At 50.8% G+C, this 26,121-nt stretch overlaps 1 protein-coding gene across 2 annotated transcripts; it reads right to left on the reverse strand.

Annotated features, from left to right (window-relative positions):
- On the reverse strand, nucleotides 1-26,089 carry TOP3A (DNA topoisomerase III alpha). Of its 2 annotated transcripts, XM_044249329.1 has the most exons (19): nucleotides 25,608-26,089; nucleotides 22,954-23,013; nucleotides 21,926-21,999; nucleotides 21,008-21,083; nucleotides 19,747-19,855; nucleotides 18,756-18,899; nucleotides 18,436-18,606; nucleotides 18,067-18,167; nucleotides 15,861-15,935; nucleotides 14,579-14,661; nucleotides 12,941-13,148; nucleotides 11,380-11,565; nucleotides 11,058-11,187; nucleotides 7,924-8,037; nucleotides 7,658-7,823; nucleotides 5,746-5,889; nucleotides 4,224-4,346; nucleotides 1,978-2,639; nucleotides 1-686 (listed from the first exon to the last, which is right to left on the reverse strand). In XM_044249329.1, the coding sequence occupies exons 1-19, from the start codon at nucleotides 25,785-25,787 to the stop codon at nucleotides 508-510; spliced, it is 2,985 nt and encodes a 994-aa protein (XP_044105264.1). In that variant the 5' UTR covers nucleotides 25,788-26,089; the 3' UTR covers nucleotides 1-507. The 2 variants fall into 2 exon arrangements, with proteins under 2 accessions (XP_044105264.1, XP_044105265.1); XM_044249330.1 differs by lacking the exons at nucleotides 21,008-21,083; nucleotides 21,926-21,999; nucleotides 22,954-23,013; nucleotides 25,608-26,089 and adding an exon at nucleotides 20,001-20,066.
- Nucleotides 26,090-26,121: the final 32 nt, after the last annotated feature.

A 26,121-nucleotide genomic window follows, 5' to 3' on the forward strand; every position in this document is an offset into this window, starting at 1 on the left:
CAGAGGGCAGGATTCTTTATTCAGGAACACAAGCTGTGGGGTGTCCTGGCCACAGCAGTGTCTAGGGAAAGAAAAAAAAGCTTCTTCGATAGACACGATTTTAGGACAAGAGCCACGTTCTCGACTGCACCCTCCTTTCTCAGAATGTCTGCGAGTGGAACCCTGTCCGGGCTGCCCGGAGCCTGGACCAGGCGTGCAGGTCGCTCGAGGGGACCTTCCAGAAGGGAAGAAAGCCCCGGAGGCCACAGCGTGGAATGCGCTCAGCCCGCCACTCAGTGCTGCACAGCGCCAGCAGCGAGGAGCCCCAGGCGGAGGGTCACCATCCACCTGAGACCGATTCTCCAGGCGGTGGTCTGGATCCTGACTCCCCAGCACAGGCAGGCCAGGCTCCAAAAGCCACTGCTTTCCTCAAGGCCTCCAGGGCAGGGAAGGTTCTAGTGAAAATAGCTTATTCCCGAGAAGAAAGGGGCAGGTCTGAGGAAGCAGCCCTTTCTTCCCTCCCCTGCCTCATCTGTTCTGGGGACAGGAGGGACGGGTATGTCCAGGCTGGTGGCAAAGGCTGCATTTCCGGGGTTTCTTGGGCATGGACCCTGAGTCTGTGGAACCGGCCCGGGCTCTTTTGCTTCTGGCCTCTGGCCCCTGGGTTCCTCCTCTGCTTCCTGGCCAGCTCAGGGCTCTGAAAGTCCCTGTGGGAAGAGTCAGGGGAAGGCTGAGTTCAGAACAGACACACCGAGGAGGCAGAGGGTCCCCCCAGCCTTTGTGCGGCCGCGACCACCCACAGGCCAGGCTGCCTTCCCTCCTGTCACCTTCGGGGGTCCCGATGCCACTCCCTAAAGAACCCGGAGCCTTTGGGCCACAATCACTACCCTGGTAAGAAGGGTAGTGCCGTCACTTCATGCACCTCTTTTCCACCCACTTGGCAACACCCCGTGACCAACAGCCTGCTTTCCACCTTCTGTGCAAGGTCACTGAGCTCTGGATCCTTCCAGGCCTCAAACAGGCCTCTTAATTCTAACTGCCCTGTCACCCAGGACAACTGATCAGCTGGCCTGGACGTCAGACAATGCTTCCTTCCAACGGGGGGACAAGGGAACGTTGTGCGCCTGAAGGGAGTGCAAGGCTAAACCACATCTCACACACTTCGAATGTGAGCCTGTCGTGGCAGTGACGCTGTCTCTGGCCCCTTGCCAGCACCGGTAGCCAGCCCTGCGCCTTACCAAGCCTTCTGGGTTCTTCCTGTACGTTCGGAGCTAGCGGCTTGTATGTCAGAATCCTAGTCTGAGACTGTTTAATGACTTTAAAAAGACAAGAACCCTGAAAAAGGCAATCAAGTGCTCATCCTACTGAGCAAACTGTGAGGCCGTGAGGTCGAGCCCTCTGTTCAAGGATCCACAGCCATGCTTTGTGCCCGGGTCTGCCACAAAGCTCCCACCACCAGGCCTTCTCAGCTGCTCTGGCACATGAACTAAGCGTCTGCCGTGCACTGGAGTGGGCAGGAACCGTTTCCAAGGGCCTCTGGGTGCATTATTCACCTTGCTCCAATGTCTGGGGGCAATTCTCACCATATTTGGTTTTGGGGCACCAGGCCCACGCTGTGGAACCCTGAGCAGGTTCCCAGACATTCCCAGGGCCAGGCTCCACATCTAAAGGAGTGCGGCCGATGACGAGGCCATCCCGAGCCCATGGAGGCTAGAGGAGACCAGGGCTTGTGGGGGCAGGCCGACCTCAGGCCACGTGGCTATGAGACCGCGAGCACAGGCAGCTCTTTTCCCTGGGCCTCAGCGGCTTCATGGTGCTGAGCTGATGGTGGTGAAGTCACACAGCGGGTGTCTCCTTGGACACCGCCGGGCACCACGCAGGCTGCTCCAGGGGCTGCCCCAGCCTTTCCTTTGGAACCTCCAGCCCCACCCCTGCCCTCCTCCCTCCCTCCCCCGCCTCCGGGCTCTGCCTGGCCCAGGAGCCAAGCCCCTGCCTCACCTGGAGCCATGTTTTCATCCACCCACTGAAAGAAGCCGCACTGCTGCTCCCTGGGCTTGGCACACGTGTGGAACTGGCGGCCCTTGTTGGGGCCGTCCTTCTGCACAGTCCGGGTGACGGCGGGCTGGCTGCATAGGCACGACATGCTCCCCCCCCCGCCGCCACCACCACTGTCATCCCCGGGTCGGCCAGACCTGCCCCGGCGGTCCCCTGTGGCAGGCGGGCGGCCCATTGAGCCACCAGGGGGTCTTGAGGTGGAGGAGGGAGGCCCCCTGGCTTCGGGGGGGCTGCTGTTGGCCCATAGGAAGAAGCTGCAGCCACCACCACTGCACTTGTAGAACTGGCGGCCCTGGTTGGGGCCCTCCTTTCGCACTGTGAGCAGGACGGCCTCCTGGCCGCAGTTGCAGGTCACCGAGTTGCTGCCCCCCGCGGCGGTAGCAGGTGGTGGTGGCATCCAGGGGGTGCTGTCCATTCTGTTTAGGGACTGGCTAGCCTGCAGGTAGTTCGAGGGCTGGCTGGCTGACTGGGAAGCTCTGGGAGGGCCCCGTGAGAACCTCAGGTCCAAGATCTCCCGCAGCGTCTCGTCGCATCCGCCAATGCAGCCGACAAACTCCAGGGGCATGGTCGGGGGAAGGCTGCCGCGTTTGAACTTCAACTTCAACCTAGTGGGGTCGGAAGACGAGAGAAAGTCTTACTACCAGCCGCTAGCGTCTTCTCCTTGTCCACAGAGGGCTACACCCACCAGGCACCTGCCAGCCATGAGCCCCTCCAGGTGTCGAGAGCGCACTGAGTGGAGACAGAGGAAACAGTGGAAACAGAGGAAATTAATCAGGAGACCCTGATTAATCTCCAGAACAGACAGCTCAGGGTGCCGGGGGGCTCAGTTGGTTAAGTGTCTGCCTTCGGCTCAGGTCAGGATCCCAGGACCCTAGGCCTGAGCCCCAAGTCGGGCTCCCTGCTCAGTGGGGAGCCTGCTTCTCCCTCTCCCTGCCTCTCCCCTCTGCTCATGCACATGTAGGCACAAACACTCTGTCTCTCAAATAAATAAAATCTTAAAAAACAAAACAAAAACACAGAATCCTCGGAAAGGTTCACTTCCTATAACCAGCGGTTCTTGGGCCCGTAGACCTTCCTGGTGAGGTCAGAACTATTTTGTAACAAGGCTAAGAAGTTATATCTGTTGTGCTCTCGTCCTCCCATGTTGTGTGCATGAGTTTGCCGGAGGCTACAGCCCATGAACCAGCCCAGCAGACTGACTGGGAGCAGACACGAGAGCCAACAGTCTCTAACGGGCCAGATGTTAGACTCAGAAAGATGGAATACGTTTCCTTTCTGTTTTCTGCTTTGCAAGTAGGCATTTTCTTATCTTTCTGCTTCAAAATAGGTAGAAATAGCTATTTATGTTAGTATGCATATTATAAAATTTACAAGTACATTTTTATTTAACAATTGTTAGATTTTATTTATTTATTTGATAGAGCAATAGTGACAGACGGAACACAAGCAGGGGGACTGAGAGAGGGAGAAGCAGGCTTACTGCTGAGCAGGGAGTCCGACGGGGGCCTCGGTCATGACCTGAGTTGAAGGCAGACACTTAACAACTGAGCCACCCAGGTACCCCAGCAATTATCTTTTTAAAATGCTTCCACTTTGGGGCACCTGGGTGGCTCAAGTCGGTTAAGGCTCTGCCTTCGGCTCAGGTCATGATCTCAGGGTCCTGGGATTGGGCCCCTCATCAGGCGCTCTGCTCAGCAGGGAGCCTGCTTCCCTCTCTCTCTGCCTGCCTCTCTGCCTACTTGTGATCTCTCTGTCAAATAAATAAATAAAATCTTAAAAAAAAAAACCACAAAAAACATGTGTCCACCTTAATGCAGAATACAGTAGTACTGATAAACTTAACCCACAATGAATGTTCTCTGGGTTCCTTCTGTAATGATTTTTAAGAGTGTACGGATCCTACGACTGAAAGGTTTGAGAACCAGTTGTACAGAGGGCTCTGGGCTCTTGCGAGGAGCTTGGAAACGCTATCCGACAGCAGGATATTCACTTCCCGAGAGTCTACTGGGCAGCAATCTAGCTGGAAAGGTCAGGGAAAGGGCGTCCTCATGGTTCTTCAGATTCGTGGAGGGCGCCTCCTGAGCTGTCCAGGAACCTGCCCCCAGGCCCAGCTTCCACACTGCAAAGGCAGGGATGGGACCCAAACCGATTCGAGACCACCAACGCAGCTGCTGCTGGGCCCAGCTCACCTGTAAACCGGGTGCGGCTGACACACTGGACACACGCTCGCGTCCCTGCTGGCCTCCAGCACAGAGTCAGGGAACCACACGGCTGACCGGCATTCTGGGAAGCCCATGCAGCTGAGGTAGAACCTGGGGAGGGAGCAAAGGGAGCGGGGTTGGGCTGGAGCCACCAGACCGCAGGAAACACACATTCCTGGGGCACTGCTCGTCTGGCAAGGAAGATTTTCGCTGGCCGATTAAAGGACACATTCGCTTTTTTGGAGGATATATGAATGGATATATGCAGTCACTGGTACTGAATGACTGAGCAAAACTGGCCTGCATTTATTTTTCATCTCCCTAAGAAAAAGAAACCGCCATTGCTAACTCTGTTTTCTACTTAGAAACCAGCAACCTACCAACCAACTAACTCCTGGACCATGGCAAGGCCCAGTCCCAAGGGCTCCGTTCAGGCTCTGGGCTGTGCGCTCTCACATGCTCCCTGACTGCCCCACACGACAGAACTCAGGTCGCAGCGGGGCAAACAGGCAGGGGGTGGTCTGGAAACCTGCCCAAGGAGGCAGGTGCGTTGGGTGGGGTCACTGGGAACAGCACCCCCCCGTCTGATGACGGGGTCTTCCCTCCTGACACCTGAACCACATTGTTCTTGGCCAATGGTTTATGGCTTCCAGTCATGAACTTTAGAGCCAGAGAAGCCAATGGGAACACCATTTACAACATCCTCTGAGTGTGCCTGGGCATGACTGGACCAGGGAAAACCAACCCACTGAACCTCAAACCCCAATTACTCAAAGAGCAAATCTACAAATTCAGAAATGGAAACTGCCAGATAACCCCTGGAGTGGGAAATCCCCCAGGACGATCTCCAGACCTCCCCGGATGACCAAGCACTTGGAGCACATACGGGTTAACCCCACAGCCCGTGGCTAAGTACTTACATGGGCTACCGTGCACTGGGCTTAGCCCGCCCCGGCACTGGCTTCTGTGCTTGTGGGCAGCCCAAGCCCCAGGTCAGGCCCACTAAACTCTGACTTCTGAAAGCCAGGCTGGCCACCTCTGCCCCCGAGCCAGTGACTTGTCGGCAGTCAGGGAACCCAAGGGGGTCGGAGAAATGAAGGGGTGGGAGGACCTGGGATCAAATTCTGCCTTTCTTGACCGGGACACATTTCACTGAATCTTCACCCTTCCCCCAGTAGATATCACTGCCCTAGGCTTATAGCAAAGAAAATAGGGGCACAGTAGCTAAATAATCTGCTCTGGGACACAAAACCTGGGTGTGTGGCAGAAGTGCACAGGGTAAGCGATGTCCTATCCACAACGGACGCGGCAGTGCCATCATCCCACACCTCCTCTGAATCCCAGAGTGCCTGACGCCTCCAAGGCCAGGTCCCCGTCAGCTACCCTTTTCTCCAATACCTAGTCCAGCAGCCACGACAAGCCTACCCTGAAATATTGACACAAATGACAGTGTCCAGCCAACCCAGCAAGGGCTGGGCAAGCAGACGTACAGTGCAAGTTGGGCACTGACCCGCCGTTCTTCTTGGTCTTGAGGACCATGTCCTTGTTGCACTGTGGACACTTCTTGATGGGCTCCGGCATGCTTGGGTAGATGGCTTCCTCCTGGGCCACCTCGGCCCCTTCCCCAAAGTACTGGGCTAACGCCTCATCCAATCTGAAGAAAGAGCAAAACACTCACAATATTCTTTGTGGGTTTTTTTTTTCCAATTTTATTTATTGGGATGCCTGGGTGGCTCAGTCAGTTAAATATCTGCCTTCAGCTGAGGTCATGATCTTGGGGTCATGGGATCGAGCCCTGCGTCAGGCTCCCAGCTCAATGGGGAGTCTGCTTCTCCCTCTTCCTCTGCCTGCCACTTCTGCTGCTTGTGTTCTCTCTCTCTCTCTGACAAATAAAATCTTTTTAAAAAATAAAGATATTATTGGGACGCCTGGGTGGCTCAGTTGGTTAAGCAGCTGCCTTCAGCTCAGGTCATGATCCCAGGGTCCTGGGATCGAGTCCCACATCGGGCTCCTTGCTCGGCAGGGAGCCTGCTTCTCCCTCTGCCTCTGCCTGCCTCTTTGTCTGCCTGTGCTCGCTCGCTTTCTCTCCCTCTGTCTCTGACAAATAAATAAATAAAATCTTTAAAAAAAAAAAAAAAAGATACTTATTTGAGAAACAGATAGCGTGCATACATGAGCAGGGGCAGAGGGAGAGGAAGAGGGAGAAGCAGACTCCCCACTGAGCAGGGAGCCCGACGTGGGGCTCTATCCCAGAACCCTGGGATCATGACCCAAGATGAAGGCAGATGTGTTAACCATCTGAGTCACCCAGCTGCCCCTACAATATTCTTATGTGCACATAAGCTGAGTGTGACCAGAGACAGCAGCTGGCTGCTCACCACAGGCCTGATGCAGAGAACAGAGGCAGAAACGGCTGGGTCAGCCAATCAGCCCTGGCTCCTCTCTGGCCCCCGGCAGCTCCCAGGAGGGACCCAGCTATGTGCAGGTACTTCCGCTTCATCACACCCCACATCAAACAAAACTGTACAGAGTCCCTGCACGCGCTCCTGAAGTGTCTGTCTGTCTGGGTTTACATTTAAACGAGCTCATCTGTTTCTTTTTTTAAAAGATTTTATTTTGGGGGCGCCTGGGTAGCTCAGTCTGTTGGGCACCCAACTCTTGATTTCAGCTCAATTGCTGATCTCTGGGCTCAAGCTCCGTGTTGGGACTCTACCCACAGCGTGGAGTCTGCTCGAAATCCTGTCTCTCCCTCTGTCCCTCCCCGCCTTGCACACGTGCTCGCGTGCACTCTCTCTCGGGCTCTAAAAACAAACAAATAAATAAAATCTTAAAAGATTTAAAGTAATCTCTACCCCCAACCCAGGGCTGACCTCAATCCCCAGATCAAGAGTCACACGCTCTACCGACGGAGCCAGCCAGGCGCCCCTGCTTGTCCATTTCTTTCCCGAGGTGGCACGGGCAGAAAAGGTGTTTTCCTAATGGCATGCACACAATACTGCCTGCTACACGGCCACCTCCACACACTCCACAGGACACAGTGTCGTACAGCAGCCCTGAGTTTACAGACTTGGGACTGTGTGCCTGTTAACTCAAGACAGAACTAAAATTCAGAGGATGGCATCTCTAGAGCCAGCTGCCTGGGATAACCGGCCCAGACTTTTCTGTTCACCATTTCTAAGCTGACACGGCTTTCCAGGAAGGAAGAGGACTCAGGAGGAAAACCGGAAGAGGGAAGAGCTGCATGTGGACTGCCCTGCAGAAGGCGAACCGGGCTGGGGGACAATCAAGCACCCGCGGGCCCACCACCTGCTTTCTGCTGAATCGGTCCCACCCGCTCCCCCCCCACCCGCTCAGGGAAAGGTCACGGCCCAGGAGGCAGAGCTGAAGGACCTTGCATGCAGGCAAGCGGGGTCTGGACTCACTTCTTAGCTTTGGCCACCGCTTCAATGAAAACCTGCTTGTATTTCTGGACTTGCTGCCTTAGAACCACCCACTTGTCCTTCTTGCCTTCACAGATCAGCTTCAGGTCAGCTTCCAGCTCGGCCCGGAGGTCAGGCTTGGACATCTCATAGCCCATGGAGTCATAACCTACAGGGAGAAAAGCAGTGTTCCATGGGGCCCCACGCAGCACCCCTTGGGGGCTCCAGCCGCACAGCTCCGCGACCACCCACCTTGAGCTCCTGCTCACCTTCCACGAGCCCCATGCCCAGATGCCCCGGGAGAAACCGCTTGTCCGCCGTGAGCCCAACGTACATCCGGGCCTTGATTGTCTCGATGTGCTCCGCGTGAGTGGCATCAGTCCCTGAAAGCCACTTCCAGTTACTCAGGGCCATGCAGACTTTGCCCCTGCTGTCCCATGGGTACTTTCCTCTGCCTGGACTCCTCCACTGCATTGGGCCCATGCAGCAACCGCATCTCCCCTCACGCCCGCTCACTCACTACAGCTGTCCACGCCCGCAACGAGCCTCCTCTACGTCTTTCTCCTCTGCTCCGCATGGCAGAGCCACGGCTGGAGCCCACATCACATCCTCTGCATCAGGACAACGTGCTCGGCCTCCGCCTTTCTGGTTCTATCCTCCACCCAACCCCTTTCTTACACTGTGGCTATAGGGATCTCTGAAAACAAGTTTTGTCATCGAGGAGATATAAAATCAAAACCACGAAGAAATGACACTTCACACCCACTGGGTGTGAAGCATCAGCAAACAGCACAGAGAACAAATATTGGCGAGAATGCGTGGAAACCTCAACCCTCGTGTGTGGCTGGAAGAGCGTAAAACGGGGCAGCCCCTGTGCAGATCGGTCCAGAGGCTCCTCAAAACATAAACCCAGGGACGCCTGGGTGGCTCAGTTGGTTAAGCAGCTGCCTTCGGCTCAGGTCATGATCCCAGCGTCCTGGGATCGAGTCCCACATCGGGCTCCTTGCTCCACAGGGAGCCTGCTTCTCCCTCTGACTCTGTCTGCCACTCTGCCTATGCTCGCTCTGGCTCTCTCTCTCTCTGACAAATAAATAAAAATCTTTAAAAAAAAAACAAAAACAAAAAAAAAAACCATAAACCCAGAATGGGGCGCCTGGGTGGCTCAGTGGGTTAAGCCGCTGCCTTCGGCTCAGGTCATGATCTCAGGGTCCTGGGATCAAGTCCCGCATCGGGCTCTCTGCTCGGCAGGGAGCCTGCTTCCTCCTCTCTCTCTCTCTGCCTGCCTCTATGCCTACTTGTGATCTCTCTCTCTGTCAAATAAATAAATAAATAATCTTAAAAAAAAAAAAAAAAACCCAGAGTGACCACCGGACCCAGCAGGTCTATCCACGTAAGGGAACTGCAAACCCATCCACACATAAACCTGCACACAAGCGTGTACAACTGCCCCAAACCGGAAATGACCCCAATGTCAATCCACTGATGAACTGTGGTCTTAGCACACAAGGTAACAGTACAGGGAACAGAACGGAAGCAAGTACTGATTCACACTACCGTGAGCATGTCCCTTGAAAATACATGGTCGAAGAGGCCAGCTACAGAAGACCACATGCCTTATCAGTCTACATATACAAACTGTGTAGAACAGGCAAATCTACAGAGGCAGAAAGATCAGTGGTTGTCCAGGGCTGTAGGGATGGGATGGGAGGGAAGGGGGAATGGGGAGTGACTTCTAAGGGATATGGCGTTTCTTTCTGAGGGGATAAAAACATTCTAAAATTAATTAAGGTGATAGCTGCATGATTTTGTGACTGTACTGAGCACCGACTGTATATCTTAGATCAGTGAATCGTATAGTACATGTATTATGTCTCAACAACACCGTTAACATTTTTAAGAAATGTAGCTCTCTTTGCTCCTTTCCTCAGAAATCTTAAACAGCTCTCTGTGAGCCACAGGCCAGCACCCAAGCCCCTCAGGTCAGCATGCCAGGCCCTGCAGTTGGGCTGCAATCATCTTTCCAGCCTCGCCTTCTGGGACCACCCCATCTGCCCTGGCCACAGGGACACGTGCTCCCAGTCCCTGTGCGCTCCCTCGGACTCTGCCTGTGCTGGGCCGGCTCAGTCCCCAGGAATTCTTACTGTGAGGTTTCAAGGTCCCTGCCCCATCCCTGCAGAGCCCAGCAGGCTGTGTTTGTGTTGCTTCCATCGGTTTCTCCTGTGAGATGAGCCCTTGATGGGAAAAGGATGCCTAGGCCCTATACCTCACTATGTCCCAGGGCCTAGACCAAGGTTTTAATGAGTACATCCAGATGGGCACACAAACTCTAATTTGACTTAAACAGACAGGCTCTCTGGACAGTGCAACAACAGCCACCAGATTCCAGAAGGGGCCCTTCATTTGAAGTCCCGGAATGACAAAAGCCACTAATGGGTCGTGAGGGGGCCATGCCCCAGGGGGAACAGCTTGCTTCCGGGACATGCCCAGGGAGCCCCACTTCCCCTTCCCCGCACTTCCCTCTCCATCATGCTGCTGCCTCTCTGAACTAGGTTTGGCAGAGACTCTCCTCAGCGTCACAATAAAAATGGACAAGGGGCAGCGGATCAGTTACAAGGGACCCGCCTGTAAACTGGGGGCCAGGGGATCTATTGTGGAAAAACAATTCTGGCCCAATTTCTTGTTTAACCTCATTTCAATTTCTAAACAATTAGGGGAAACGCTTTAACAAAAACTCAGAACACGGCCACCTGTGGCTAGCTGCAGGGTGGCTGACCCAGACGCCACAGGGGCCTGGCAGGGAACGAGCAGTGAGAGAAGCCAAGTGAAAAGAGACAGGTGTCACCCCAGTTCGACTGCTTCTACTTGGGCTGCCAGACCTCCCAACACTTCCCAAGACAAAAACACAGACGTTTATGTGGAATCCTTCAAGTTTTAGATGTTGGTACCTTATGCAAAATAAAAACAAACCCCTGCATGGGCCCAAAATCCTGAGTCCACGGACATGTCATGGACAGGGTGCTCCCAGTCCAGACCTCCGAGTTCTGGGACACATCCACATCCCTATCCGGCTGGCGTGGAGCAAAGGTTAAGAGCGTTAAGTGTGAACTTATTCAGACCAAGATTTTAATAACTTGTACAGTGGGGCACCTGATTAGCTCAGTGGGTGGAGCGTCTGACTCCTGATTTTGGCTCAGGTCACGATCTCTGGGTCACACGACCGAGCCCTGCACTGGGCTCCATACTGAGTGAAGTCTGCTTGGGATTCTCTCCCTTGGCCCCCCGCCTAAATAAATGAGCCTCCTTTCAGCTGTAGAGGCGGTGAAGAAGAGGACACCTATGGCACAGCTGCTGCAAAGACCAGAAGTACAAGAGCCACTGGTCACCATGGCGACAGGCTACTGACCAATGCCGTGCTTCTCCATGAGGGCGATGAGGTCGGCTTCGGTGAGCAGCTGGGGTGGGCTGGTCTCCCCGTCCACCATCTCCACAGTGCTGGGCTGGAAGCGGGCGCCTCTCTCGTAGACAGGGAGGGTCTACAGGGAGCAGCAGAAGCGTCAGCCCAATCACTCCTCGTGGCACTGAGGCAAAAGACAACTGCCATTTCAAAGAGCATGGCCCTGCTCCAGCGGACCGCACCAGGGCCGGGAACACGACTGCCTTCCCCTCTCCTGAAGGCCCACGGGGGACGTGAACTCTGACCTCTGACTGGGCCTGTGCTTTATTACCTTGTCACTCCAGTGGTCATATGGGTACACGTCCAGATAGTTGCGGGCCAAAATCACAAGGCCATGAGCCACGAAGCGTTCCTGTGCGATGTCGATCTCCACAGTGGTCTCCTGGCCCTGAGCATCCTGGGAGCAGCAGGCCAGGAAATGGCGCACTATGAACTCATACAGTCGCTGCTCATCTCCCTAGAAAGACAAGAGAAGAGTCTGCAACTTGCTCCAGAATATTACTGCCCAAGGACCGCAGCCTCACTGGTAATCTGGCCTGGTTTACACCACCTTCTTGCCTCGAGCTCTGCACAGAAGAGGGCACAGGGCTCCTATGTAGGTCCTGCACCCATGTAGAGTGCTGGGCTAATCTTTTTATGTAAACCCATTTTTTTTAAAAAGATTTTACTTATTTATTTGACAGAGAGATCACAGGTAGGCAGAGAGGCAGGCAGAGAGAGAGGAAGGGAAGCAGGCTCCCTGCTGGGAAGAGAGCCCAATGCAGGGCTCGATCCCAGGACCCTGAGATCATGACCTGCGCCGAAGGCAGAGGCTTTAACCCACTGAGCCACCCAGGCGCCCAATTATTTTTTTTAAACCGAGCTCAAGGAGAAAATGAGGAAAAAGCATAACAGCTAACAAGAGACCCCTTGTATATTAGACGCAGGAAAGTTGTAGGTGGCAGCCCTGGCTCCCAGGGTTTGTGGTGATTTTCTAGCAAATAAGTAATCAAGGGCCTAGTGAGGCTCGATCAGTCACACAAACATTAACTGTCATCACGTCTCAGAAAGCTGGAAGCAATTTATTCTTAAAGAACAGATTTGGCAAAATAAATTATGGTACATCTATGTAATTGTTAAGTGTTGAACTTAAAAATATTTCAGCATATGGGCAACGGCAAATATCTCTTCCTTATAATCTTTTGAGTTTCCTAACATATGATAAAATGAACATATCATCACATTTAAAGCCAGAGAAGGACTGTGTGTATTAATAAAAGAAGGAAACAAAGACCAGACAGGACTTAGCTTTGCGCTAAGCCTGCAAATCGGCCCAACCAGCTTGGCCTCATGGAGCGCATCCCCCTGGCAGAGGAAGGGCCACAGCAGGTGAGACGCCTGAGGTCTCTCAGGGCTGCCTCAAAGCCCTGCCACTAATGGCCCGTGACAGGAGACCACCTGTGTCAGGATGGCAGTGGAACCTGGTCCAGTCTGGGGAGGCTGGGCGGGGGGGGATGCATCTAGTTAATGAGGGGCCGAGAAGACCAAGCAGTTCTGTGGGGGCCCCGTGGGAGCTGTGCAAGGACACAGGGAAGGGGAACCGCCCAGCCCGCAGAAGTGCGGCTGGACAGAGTAGAGCCCACCCCGGGGCGGGGGTGGGAGTGCTCAGGGAAGCCAAGCGGGACCGTGAAGCAGAATTTTGACACTGACGTTTCTTTGCTAAAACGGGAGAGCTGTTTCAAAATAACTTAGTTCCTAAAGTAAGAGCCCGCAAAGTATATTCAAGTGCTACTGGCCCCTTGCTTCCTCTTCCCCTTGCTGGGTTCCAGGAGGCAGGAGTTAGGGAAACCAACCTGTAGGCTGCCGGTATATTTGGTGGGGTGGATGGGAGGGTGAGCTTGATCAGACTTGTTCCCATTGCGTGGAGTGGGGCCACCCCGCTCCAGAATGCTCTGGGCAAAGGCGCCCCAGCGTGGATCTGGGATCTGCTGCTCCACCAGCGCGGTCAAGTTCAAGTCTTTGGGGAAAACATTTGTTTCAGTGCGAGGATAGCTAATGTACCTAGAGCAAAGGCAAACAAATAGAAGAAATTGCTACAGTTGCTCTGGAAACAACTGAATTAAACTGGAAACCCCCAGAGACACCTGCCGTGCCCCATCTGCCCTAGCGGGCTCACCTGAAGGCAACCTAGCTTCCCTTTGCTGAGGGAAGTTCTTACGTGGGGCCCCCAGTGGAGTGAGCAACAGCAGGGTTGCTTGCTGAAGATACTCCAAGAAGCCAGAGAACAGTGAGAGGGACGGCACGGGACGGGACACACTCCTGCTCGGCTCACCAGCAGCTGTGTGGCCGAGGACATAGTCCCAGCCCAGCATTGTTGCTCTGCCAGAGACCTCCACGGCCTCAACCATGCAACAAAGCACGTTTCTATGACTTTGCTCTGAGCAAAGAAAGAATAATGCTGGGCGCCTGGGTGGCTCTCAGTTGGTTAAGTGTCTGCCTTCGGCTCAGGTCATGATCTCAGGGTCCTGGGATCAAGTTCCAGGTTAGGCTCCCTGCTCAGAAGGGTGTCTGCTTCTCCCTCTGCCACTCCGCATGAGCCCTCTCTCTCTCTTTCAAATAAATAAAATCACTAAAAAAAAAAAAATTTTTAAAAATGCTAAAAGAAAAGAAAAAAATAATGCTGCCTAATAAACCATAATGTGGACCCTCCATGTAATTTGACATTTTTTTGTTGGTCACTTAAATGGCATTAATGAGATCATTTACGTTCTTGTTTCCATACAAGTGTTCGAAACCAAATGTGTATTTTACACTTAAAGCACATCCCAATGAGCACAACTCCAATTTCAAGTGCTCAGTAGTCCCCTGTTGTGAGCAGCTGCCACACTGGTTAGCGTGGACCACACTGTCCCCGGACGGCGTACAATGGGAAACGACTCCTAAAGGTGCTATGTGCCACTGGCCAAGGCCCTGGGGCCAGCTGCTGAGAAGTCAATGGTGGGATGTGAATTTACTCTACGGGCTCGTATTTTAGGAAGTGATTTTGAAATGCCTTTTCCGTATCAGAGAACCCAGCATCAAAATTCTTCTACTTCGGAGCTCAGGGGATGTCTGGACAGTCTGTATTTCCCCGTAAGCTCTAAAATGTTTTACTCTGGGGCCCCTGGCTGGCTCAGGGGTGGAGTGTGTGACTCTTGGTCTCGGGGCTGTGAGTTTAAGCCCCATGTTGGGTGTAGAGATTCCTTAAACATAAAATCCTTTTAAGAATTAAAATAAAATAAAGCGGGGGTATCTGGGTGGCTCAGTTAATTGTTTCTTGATTTTGGCTCAGATCATTGTCTCAGGGGTGTGTTGGGCTCCATGCTGGGTGTGGAGCCTTCTTAAGACTCTCTTTCTCTCCCTTTTCTCCCTCCAAAAAATAATTTAAAAAATAAAATATTTCACCTTGACAAAGATGCACTGAATTCTATTCCCAAATGTGGAGTATTTACCCTTGAGTGTAGAGCTTTTCGGCAATCCTCATGGTTTCTTTAGCATTTATTCTCAACTTTCGAGAAGCCAGCTTCTCAAGTTCCTGTTAAACATGTTATAGGCAAGTTAGGGTGTACTATGGAGTCAGAAGGCACGACACAGCCACACAACTCATCTACACAAATGCCTGGCCCGTCACTCCAGCTGCTGTCATACAGAGGGGGAAAAGGCTGTGCTGAGGGAAGCTTTCTCGGCCTGCCAGGCAGATCTGATGGGCAGAAAAGCAAGCATCACCCAGGAAGCTGACAGATTCCCGGGCCCTGAGCACTGGGGATTCTGACAGAGGAGGATTGGGATTGAGGTGAGAGATCTGCATTTTTTAGCAAGCCAGCTAATACACAGATTCTAATACAGGTAGCCTGGGAACCACACTGTGGGACTACCACCCGGGCCCTAGTAACTTCTCCTGGGTGATGAGTACCATTCTTCAAGAATTCTGGGAGGTAACTGACGGTCCTGCCCTTGGGGACATTCCATCAGTGCTGCTGGCTATATGTCAAAGCATACTTAGCCAGTGAGGAATATTACACTTACGTCAATCCATAACTATCAATCCATAACTATCCCCTTGCCCCTTGTCGATCCAAACACACACACACACACACGTCACAGATAAAGAACACCTTGCCCACCAGTCCCCGCACATTTCTTTTAGCCGCTTGTTCTGTATTTTCAATCTCCAGAGTGAATCCCGACAGAAACTATACTCTGAATTTTCCTGCAAAGTGGTCACTGGGAAAGGGCACCCCCCACCCGCGGTAGTTAACTCCAAGCTATGTCTTGGAGGGCTCTTCCTGGATCTCAAAATTTGAAAAACTCTTGTTGCTTTTAAGGTAGGCTCTTAATGCAGATCTTTAAAAATGATGCTTACACAGGTAACGCAGGAACATTAAAAAAAAATGCTTAGGCAGAAAATAAAAACCAAGCTATTCCAATTACAATGATGTAAAAACACAACCCGTGTGAAAAAAAACAGAAGACACTCAGAGGGGTGATGTGTCTTCCTCTTTTTGTTTCCCAAACCCCACAGAAAGCAGCTATATTGCATTTATTAACTTATGGGAAAAAAAGCCAACCAAACAAACCTAGCATTAGAAGACTAAGTGAGCCCTGTTTCGGGGTTTTTGTTCTTCCCAAGCACCTCCCTGCATGGCCCCAGGAAGGGCGATGCTTGCTGCCACCGAGTCCCAACCACGGGAAGTCAGAGCTCCTGCATGCCTGGCGCACTCTTCTGGAACATACCACAGTATCCAAAGCTTGAGGCCTCCACTTGCTCTTTGCCTTAGACCTGACCTCCACCACGGTTGCCCTGGGATCCTAGAAGCCAGAAAAAGCAGAGGCCATATGAACCTGTTGGTGCACCTTCTCCGGCTTTCCTGGGCAGCCTCAGTTCACCATTCTGGACACCACTAGCAGAGGGCCCTGCTTGGGCGTGAGAGGACCTCGAGGCAGGTCGGCTTGTAGCCCCCAGTATGGTGGAGACATCACCCCTTCCCGCTTAAACCAAGGCTTTGAGGGGCGACTGCACCAGCCCTCACAGCAGCCGGTGCATCTCCGAAGAACTGTTTCCTATCTACGCATGCAGTGGAGATTTTTTTTTAAATTCAGAATTAATACCAAGTTAAACTTAGGAAAAACTACATACTACAAGCTGGAGAACTCAATCTTTTTTTTTTTTTTTTAAAGATTTTATTTTTTTATTTGACACAGAGAGAGACAGAGAGAGAGATCACAAGTAGGCAGAGTAGCAGGCAGAGAGAGAGGAGGAAGCAGGCTCCCCGCTGAGCAGAGAGCCTGATGCGGGGATCGATCCCAGGACCCTGAGATCATGACCTGGGCTGAAGGCAGAGGCTTAACCCACTGAGCCACCCAGGCGCCCCGGAGAACTCAATCTTCAGACTGACTTCGCACTTTTTTTTTTTTTTTTTTTTTTTTGAGAGAGAGTGAGCAGGGTGTGGCGGGGCAGAGGGAGATGGAGAGAATCTTAAGCAGGCTCCACGCCCAGCGTGTACCCCAATGCAGGGCTCAACCTCTTAACCCCGAGATCCTGACCTGAGCTGAAATCAAGAGCTGGATGCTTAACCAACTAAGCCGCCCAGGAGCTCTGCCCAACTTCACACTTTTAAGAGACTACAAATGGACAAAGAACTCAGCCTAACTGATTCATCGATGAGGACATTTGTGTTTCAAAATCCGTATTTCTCTGCAAATGGGAGTTGGGTCCAGGTGCTCTTTACGAGGAACTCAAAATATCCGACTGGCTAGGTTTTCCTGCACCATATCCCAGTAAAGGAGAAAAAGGACAGCTCTCTTTTATCGAATAGATACATGCACAGTGTCACAGACATGCAGGGTGGCTGTGTGACCTCGAGGGTCAAAGGGTGGAGCGGCACGGAGCGTGACTCCTGGGAGGCAGTGGGGTCTTCAGAACAGGCTGGAGAGCCTGATACTCTGGGATCCAGCCGTGCTCTGCTCCTTACTGGCTGCAGTGTCTGGGCACAAGTTACTCACGTCCTCATGCATCACCTGAAAGGTGGGGACAGTACCACTGCACCCACAGGCACCATCTAGATTGAATCAAATTACATAACATATGGAGTGTCTGGCACTATAGCAGGTGCTCACAAGTTACCATCCCCCCCATCAAACAGACAATAAACCTGCCAGGGGCACACGTGACTCATCCAAGTACAGATATCTGAGCTTTCCTTGGCATCACTGCACGCGGCTGCCACAGTTAACGCTGGCAAGTATGCGCTGGCCAGACAGCAGCAGCGTCACAGCACAGAAGATGGGTCTGAGGGCTGCAGCTTGGCCGCTGACTGGCTGGTGGCCCTCTGACGTGCTGCTGCCTCCTGACCCGTGCTCTCCCCCAGGCCCTCCTGCGGCTGGCCGCCTCCTGCTAATCACCTGCACCTTCACTGTGAGAGGCCTTCCATGACCACACGCCGAGAACAGTCCTGTCCCTGTTCCCGGGCTCTGTTCCTTTACCCTTTTACTTGCTAGCATCAGTTCCTATAGGAAATTCACTTGTTTGTGACTTTCTTCTCTCTAGATCTCCTCATCTGACCAGTGGAAGAGGAAGCTTGACCAGATACTGTCCAAACTCCTTCCAGCTCTATAAGTCTCTTGTTCTAGACTGGTCTAGAGGCTTCTGAGTTATCTCTGGTGACAGCATTCTATTGCAGGGAGAGATTGAAGCTATACAGTTCTTAGTTTCTGACTTTATCTAAAAGGTCTATGGACCCTTTACTTTCACACTGTTTAGTGTTGTTTTTATGAACTTGCAGTCTTACTGGTTCCCCAAAAATGACATCCTGAGAAGCAAGCAGAAAGCTTTGGTTCAGTGGGAAAACGGAGCAGGACCACCTCTGCTAACAGAGAAGGAGCGGCTTGGGAACCTGCAGAATGGTCTTCCCAGATCATTAAAATTCCAAATATTTCTTACCTCCATGCACAGCTGGTAGAGGACAAGACAAGCCGTGTGGTTAAAGAGACGATGCCTTTTCCAGTTGAATTCTACGACTCCATCTTTATGGTCATGAGTTACTATATTGGGGACAAACAGGAAGGCCAAGACTTACAGAAGCCGCAAGATAGGACAGACAGGACAAAGTACATTGGAGTAAAAGTCCAAAGGAATACGAAACTTTGCTTTGGGAATATTCTGGGTCTCTAAGAAAACTAAGTGGATTCTGAACCCCGTAATGGGGTGGGAGGAGGGACAGCAAGGCTGAAAGACTCACACATTAGCACCATTTATGCTCCCGGGTCTTCCCGGGCCCTTGGGCTCCATAAACAACTTCCCCAGCCTTACCTTTAATTTTGTGGAAGATTTCCGGCACAAAAGCCTGAATGGCTTTGAATCTCTCCACCACAAACCCCAGGGTTGGGAACTGGCAGCTGCCGTAACTGATTAGCTGCTCTGCCAACACCTCGGGAAAAATCCTCTGAAGCCTCAGGGTCTGGAACCTAGTGAAGGCGGCTCCTACAAAGGGAGGAAGAAGGAAGGAGAAAATGGGGGACCACGAGGGCAAAGCCAGCTGCAGGTGCTTACACAGAAACCTCGTTCTCAGTTCCATAACCCGACACCCACTGGGCCACGTGGACCCCCAAAGGAGCTAGCTGGCGGCTCACCGATTCTCAGGTCCAGCTCCTGTCTCACGTCCACGGCATCGCTCACTCTCTGATCGGGCTCCGTCAGGTTTTCACAGGCCGCCCGGACGGCTCGGGGGGTGATCTCTGAGAAACGGGCTCTCAGCACCGGCAGACTGGGCTTCACTGTGGAAGTCATCAGGGTCAAAGTCAAATCACGGGGCCATCCCAGCATAAAAGGCTCATTTTTCTTAAACCACCTTGAATGGAAGGTAAACCATCTCGAGATGCTGTGAGGCAACCAATTCTCTGATTAGGTTAAATAAACAGCACGCTAGCCACCGAAGAGGAAAACTTCACCATGACTGCTAAATTTAGTGCGGTCAGAAATGTTAACAGTGGTGTGAATTTTAGCAATTCAAGTGAGTTTCAGCTCTTCCCTTGGTGAGCCTCTCAGGATCCTCATCTCACCTGCTCTCTTGGACTTTTATGGAAAATTAAAATGCTGTCAATTAAAAGATCCTGGGGGGGAATTTCATGTCCTGGCGTGGAAATAACACAGGACGCCTACACTATCCCTGAAAGTTAATGTACTTAAATTCTCAGGAGTCATTACAGCTTTCAACACAAACATATTTTGGGAAAATGGAAACCGTCCACTCTCTGAAGCCTGAGAATGGGCTGTGCATCACTTCCTCTAAGTTACCCTAAATCATTGGTCCTGTTCGAGTCATTCAAGTTCACTTCAACAAGTATGTGTTAACATCCCGGCACTGTACAAAGAATACAGCAGACAAACAAACACAACATTCTAGAATTATTCTTCGTGTGTCAGACTGGCCGGACTTTCCAGAAAGCCGAGGGTCCTGGGAGTTTAGTAACTTGCTCCGGGGCACACAGCTGGGGAGAACTGATGGATCCGGGGGTCGGGGGAGACTCTCTGGGGAGGAACTCAGCCACGGCCCGTCCGCACAGGGGAACCATCTACTTCTGTGGTCCCAAACTACAGGAACTCGGAAGCCATAGCACTTACCAGCCCTGCACACGTGGATAATTTCAAACCCGATGTTTTCACCTTCTCTATCACAGTCGGTCCAGATCACCAGGGCCTGGCACTGCCGAGTCTCTCGTTCCAGAGTTTTCTGAAATTCCCAGCGGAGAAAGAGCAGTGAGAACACAACTGCAATCACTTGACACCTCTATGCTAAAGAGATTTGATGAAGATTAGGGATGTTCTTGGAATATGGCAACTTGGCAAGACAGAGAGATCCGGGACACTGCTCTTACCTCCTCTAAGGATGCCAAGGCCACCAGTACAATCCTCCAGCTCAGAATCACAGACCTGTAAGCAAGCTTCTAGAAGCCTGAGGGTTTAATACAACTACCCTAGTCTGACAAAACCTGAAACTCAGTTCTAACACACACTTGTAACTCTCACGGTTCTGATAATGTTCTGGTAAAATAAAATAAAAATCCCTAAATTGAGTTTTACCCCAAGAAGGCTTCCCAGTCAGCAGTGAACTAATTACAGGTGCCCTGAGTGCTTGCTGTCAACTGACCTTTCACACCTTGTTGTCTCTCCATGCTAATAAGGGCTAGAGTCTAGGATTAATAACTTAACAGTATTATCCCCAGGATTTAAACAACTGCTACTATAAAAAGGCTTACTTTAGTTCCTTGGCTACATAGTTTAAACGGCTTCATTTATACGATAAGTGGGAGTAATTTTTAAAATCATGGTACTGGGGCACCTGAGAGGCTCAGTTGGTTGAGCATCCGACTCCTGGTTTCAGCGCAGGTCATGATCTCAGGTTGTGGGATCGACCCTAGAGTGGGGCTCCACACCTGTGGCAGTTTCCTTGGGATTTTCTCTTCCTCTACCTCTGCCCCCTCCTCCGACTCGCATTCTTTCTCTAAAAAAAATAAAATCTTTAAAAGGCATGCTAAAAAGGGGTGCCTGGGTGGCTCAGTGGGTTAGGCCTCTGCCTTCAGCTGGGTCATGGTCTCAGTGTCCTGGGATCGAGCCCCGCATTGGGCTCTCTGCTCAGCGGGGAGCCGCTTTCCCCTCTCTCTCTGCCTGCCTCTTTGCCTGCTTGTGATCTCTCTGTCAAATAAATGAATGAAATCTTAAAAAAAAAAGTATGCTGAAAAAATAAATAAAATCATGGTACTAAGTGTGGTGGGAAACTTGATCTCTGAGTTCTAATGCATTCTGAACACAGGAATCACAGGTCAATTATTTTCTACTCAAAGCTGCTCAACTCCAGCACCACACGTCTTCCAGAACATCCTACCTTGATGTCTACAAAATTCTCCGGGCAATACTTTTCAATTTCTGCTTCAAAGAGGACCAGGGGATTGCAGCTCTGCCTAGAAAAGAAATGAAAACAAAACACATCCAACTTCAGCACGGGACAGAAAGTCCCCCATTTTCATGAGAAAAAATTGCTCCAGTGTCCTCTCTGATGGACCCCCAACAGAAAAAGACCCACATGAGACCGCCAGAGGGTGTAAAAGCAAGGCTACTACCCTCTGCACAAAGTATTTTCTGCTTTCTGTGACAACAGGAGTGGCCTATAAGAAATTCTGGAACTCTTCCATGCATGTCTGCAACAGGGTAAATGTAATCCAGTGGCTACGTGAAACAGGTCTGGCTATTTTAAGGGAAATACACTTCCGAGTGGTTGTTCGTTCTAAACGTACAGCAAAAATTCACAATGGTTCGGCTGATCTTAGGCCACCACTGTGGTCTCTATGGTTTGTCCACTCAACACACCCATGTTGGAATCCTAACTCCAGTGTGATGGTGTTAGAAGATGGGGACTCTCCTAGGTGATGATGTCACTAGGGTGATGGTACCTCATGAACAGGATTAGTGCTCTTAGAAAACAGGCCTCACAGAGCTCCCTAGGTCCTGCTACTGGTGAGGCCATGGTGAGAGGTTAGCAGTGCAATGGGGAAGAGAGCCCTTCACCTGACTGTGCTGGCATCCTGATCCCCTACTTCCAGCTGCCAGAACTGGGAGAAATAAATTTCTATCATTTACGAGCCCCTCAAGTTGATGACATTTTGTTAAAGCAGTCAGAAAGGACCGAGACAGTTGCCTGAGTATTGTAAGCTCTGCAGTGAGATCGACATGCCTCAAAATTCCTGTAGCATTTCGCAACTTACTGTAATAATCAGAAAGTTCTTCCCCTGGGAATTGTACTGACCATTTGCGAAACTGCATCTGGAAATCATGAGCCAGCAAATGTCCAGAAACTGAAGTCATTATCATGGTAACGTTCTGAATGATAACAAAATTCGAGTTAGTCTCCTAGCAACTGTATCTTCCCAAATCATCCAAATAAAAGGGAGAAACATCTATTAAAGAAAAAAAGGCAGGGGGTTGCCAGGCCCTTGGTGGAGAGTGGGGAGGGAACAGACAGAACACAGAGGACTTTAGGGGCAGTGGGAATATCCACATGGTGTTATAATGACGGATACACGTTACACTTTCATCCAAACCATAGAACGTATAATACCAAGAGGTGACCCTAATGTAAAGTATGGATTTGGCTGCTATGATGTGTCAGTGTAGGTTCGACGGTACAAATACATCGCTCTGGTGAGTGATGTTGATCATGGGGTTGGGGGAGCTAGTGGTGTGTTTTGTGTGTGTGGTGGGGGTGGGCGGGCGGGGGTGGGACAGGAATTCTATAGGGAATCTCTCTACTGGCCTTTCAATTTTGCTCTAAAAACCCAAAATGGCTCTTTAAAAAAAAGTCCATTAAAAAAATAAAACCAAACCTAGTTGATCAATAAGATATGAACATAAATATACTATCTTTGAAGCCAAATACCACAGTAACACTATCACCATTCTGATTCTAGCACTGGATGACTGTGATGGGATTTAAAGTTTCCTCAAACTCTTGTGTATTGGCTTCTTTCTTGTTATAAAGAGATGGGACCACATTTAATTAAAAAGTGACTTCCTTATAAATTATAAAACGGTCACCTGTCATTAGAGATCTTTAGGTCTTAACAGTCATTATTCTTAAAAGATTATGACTCATTCTACAGCGGCCAGGATCATTCTTCTCAAGCAAGTAACTCAAGACAGAAACAATTTAGGGACGACCTGTAGTAAACAGCTGCCCTTTTTACAGCCACAACGAAAAACTCCAGAATGTACCCCCAAATGGCCCATGGATCTTAAAGCACATTTCAGCTATATGAGAAATATTACAGCACCTACCTGGCCATATAGATGATAATCAAATTCATAGATCTTGTTGAATTTTGAAAATCCTTCCCTCTATAACAAAACAAAAATATAATAGATCGATTGAAAACAAGAGATTCCTCAGCCTTAAAGTTGAAACAGAGCACTAGTAAGCGGTAAGACTGTATATCCTAAAGTACGTCCTAAAGACAAAAACTAGGCTACGTTACTAAGACCATTTATGAAGTAGGTCCTCAAAATAGATCCAAGCACGACTGGTGGAGTCCACGGAGTTTTTACGCTGGAAGGTAACCTTGAGGTCAGCTAAGGTCACATCTTCTCATAAGTGAGAATGGAAGTGTCCAAGGTCGTATCACAGATTAAAAGCAGAAGGATTAGGACATAATTCTCTTGACAATTTTCTCCTTCTTCCCCATTTACTTGTACTACTTTCCAGCTGTCCAATTATACCTGACAACTAACTGAGAGCACAAGTAAGTCGTTCGCTTTTCTGAACATCAATTTGTTTTTCAATAAAGTTACCTCTGGGTTCTCCTCTGGCTCTAAAATCCAGTAATACTGGGGCGCCCGGGTGGCTCAGTCATTAAGTGTCTGCCCTTGGCCTGGGTCATGATGCCAGTGTCCTGGGATCGAGCCCCACGTGTTCGGCAGGAAGCCTGCTTCTCCCTCTCCCACTGCCCTCTGCCTGCCTGTCTACTTGTGATCTCTATGTCCAAAAAAAAAAAAAGGATTTATCTCTCTGAATATTAAAAAAACATGAAAAAACTGTATACACATACATAGTTTTCAATTTGTGGGTGTTTTTGTTTGTTTGTTTAAAAATATTTATTTATGTTGACAGAGACATCTAGAGAGGGAACACAAGCAGGGGCAGAGGGAGAGAGAGAAGACTCCCTGCTGAGCAGGGAGCCCGACTCAGGGCTCGATCTCAGGACCCCGGGACCATGACCTGAGCTGAAGGCAGACACTTAACAACTGAGCTACCCAGGTGCCCTCAATGTGTTTGTTTGTTTGTTTGTTTTTTTAATAGGCAGAGAGGCAGGCAGAGAGAGGAGGAAGCAGGCTCCCTGTTGAACAGAGAGCCCGATGTGGGGCTCGATCCCAAGACCCTGGGAACATGACCAGAGCCGAAGGCAGAGGCATAACCCTCTGAGCCACCCAGGCGCCCCGGCTCGCGCAATGTGTTTTTGAACGCTATTATAAATGGAATTGTTTTCTTAACTCTCTTTCTGGATTGTTCATTGTTACTAATTTGTGATCTTATATCCTACAACTTTGCTGAATTTATTTGCACTGATGGTCTTCTGTGGCTTCTTTAGGTTTTCTATTCTATAAGATTATGTTGTCTTCAAATAAACATATTTTTAATTCTTTTTAATTTAGATTTCTTTTACTTGCCTAATTGCTTTAGTTAGAACTTCTAGTAATTTTGAATAGCAATGGTGAAAACAGGCAATCTTGTCTCATTCCTGATCTCAGAGGAAAAGCTTTCAGTCTTTCACCCTCTGGCTAAAGTTAGTAACAGGATTTTCAAAAAATACCTTTTATCATGAAGGGGATTAAATTTTTATCAAATGCGCTTTCTGCATCAATTGAGATGAACCATATAGGTTTTAAGTGGGGGATTACTGGGGTTGTATCTGTGTTTTATAAAGTCACTTTGGCAATGGAGAATTTCAAGAGTGAAAGGCGAGGGAGAAAGCTACTGGAGTTTTCCGTGTGAGGGGTCAGGGGCCTGAACTCTACAGACACAATGTCAGCTCTTGCTCCCACTATCCACGAGCTAGAAATGGAGGGCTAACGACCTTGGGATGTTTAAAGAGAAAAGGGCAGGGAACTTCTTCTGCCCCATACTCTTAGAAATGACCTTCAGAAAACCATTTCACGATCCACCTTATTTATTTTTTAAAAGATTTTATTTATTTATGTATTTGTCAAAGAGAGAAAGAGCACAAGCAGGCAGAGAGGCAGGCAGAGGCAGAGAGAAGCAGGCTCCCCGCTGAGCAAGGAGCCTGACAGGGGACTCAATCCCAGGACCCCAGGATCACGACTTGAGCAGAAGGCAGTGGCTTAACCAACTGAGCCACCCAGGCGTCCCTCATGATCCACTTTAATTGGACAGATTTTTCTGAACAGTTTTCCTGCCTCTGTGCCAACCCGTATACAAAATCTTTTACCTTCCCCTTCCTTTGCACCTGCAGTGTGTCTAGGACACATACTCATTCCTTACTTGCCTGTTCTTGGAGTTTGTACTAGTAGGAATAGGGCTGAGCTTCCCTCTAATACCAAAAAGCTAGTTAGCTGGTAATGCTCGGACAGGGCTTGACTGCCAAGTTAAAGGACTCTGTTCAGTGGTTCCCAACAACCTGAGTTTTCGAATCACAGGGACTAATGTTAAAATACAGACTTCTCTGATCTCACCCCAGACCCACAGAATAGGCGGCGCCCCAGCTGATTCCGATTATCAGACAAGTTTGGGAACCGCTGCTGTGGACGAGGAGCCACAAGGTTTTCAAGTACACGGGTGAAGCGTCGTCTTAACTATATTTTTGCATGCCTATCACTGGGAAAAGACAGGAAGTGAATGCAATGACCCAGGAGTGAGATAAGTGGGGTCGGCTCCCGCACCCGCACCCGCACAGCTGATCGGAAATACGCCTCCTTACCCGCCTCATGCGACCGTTGGACAGCAGGTCGGCTATCCCCTTGGCCGCGTCGTTCTTCTCGGCCACACAGAGAATTTTCCGCATGCCTCGGAAGGCCACCGCCATGGCAGCGCGGGACAAGGTCCGGGCTCCCGGCCGTTCCAGCCAGCGGAGCGCGCAACGGGCGACCGGGAAGATCATCCCTAGGCCCCACGCCCGCAGCCGGCCCCCGAGTGCTCCCGCATGATGGAGAAGCCAGACGTGAGGTTCACCCGGCGCCCTCCTTAACGAACTGGAGCCTCCGGAAGCCGCCAGCGCCACCTTCCGCGGGCCGTCACGTCCCTTCAGCCCGCCGGAGTTCAGACCCGCTGCCTCTGCCAGGAATCCCGCACCGAAGGGGTCCCGTTTCCGCCCGCCTTCTCGCGCTACATCCGCCGGGCACGAGCGCCCCGAGACTGCGAACTACAATCCCCAGACCTCCCTGCGCCCCCGAGCCCCTCGCAAGTTTCCGTTCTTCCGCCCCACTTCCTTCGCT

Source organism: Neovison vison, chromosome 5, assembly GCF_020171115.1.
Source record: "Neovison vison isolate M4711 chromosome 5, ASM_NN_V1, whole genome shotgun sequence".
NCBI classification, from domain to species: domain Eukaryota; kingdom Metazoa; phylum Chordata; class Mammalia; order Carnivora; family Mustelidae; genus Neogale; species Neogale vison.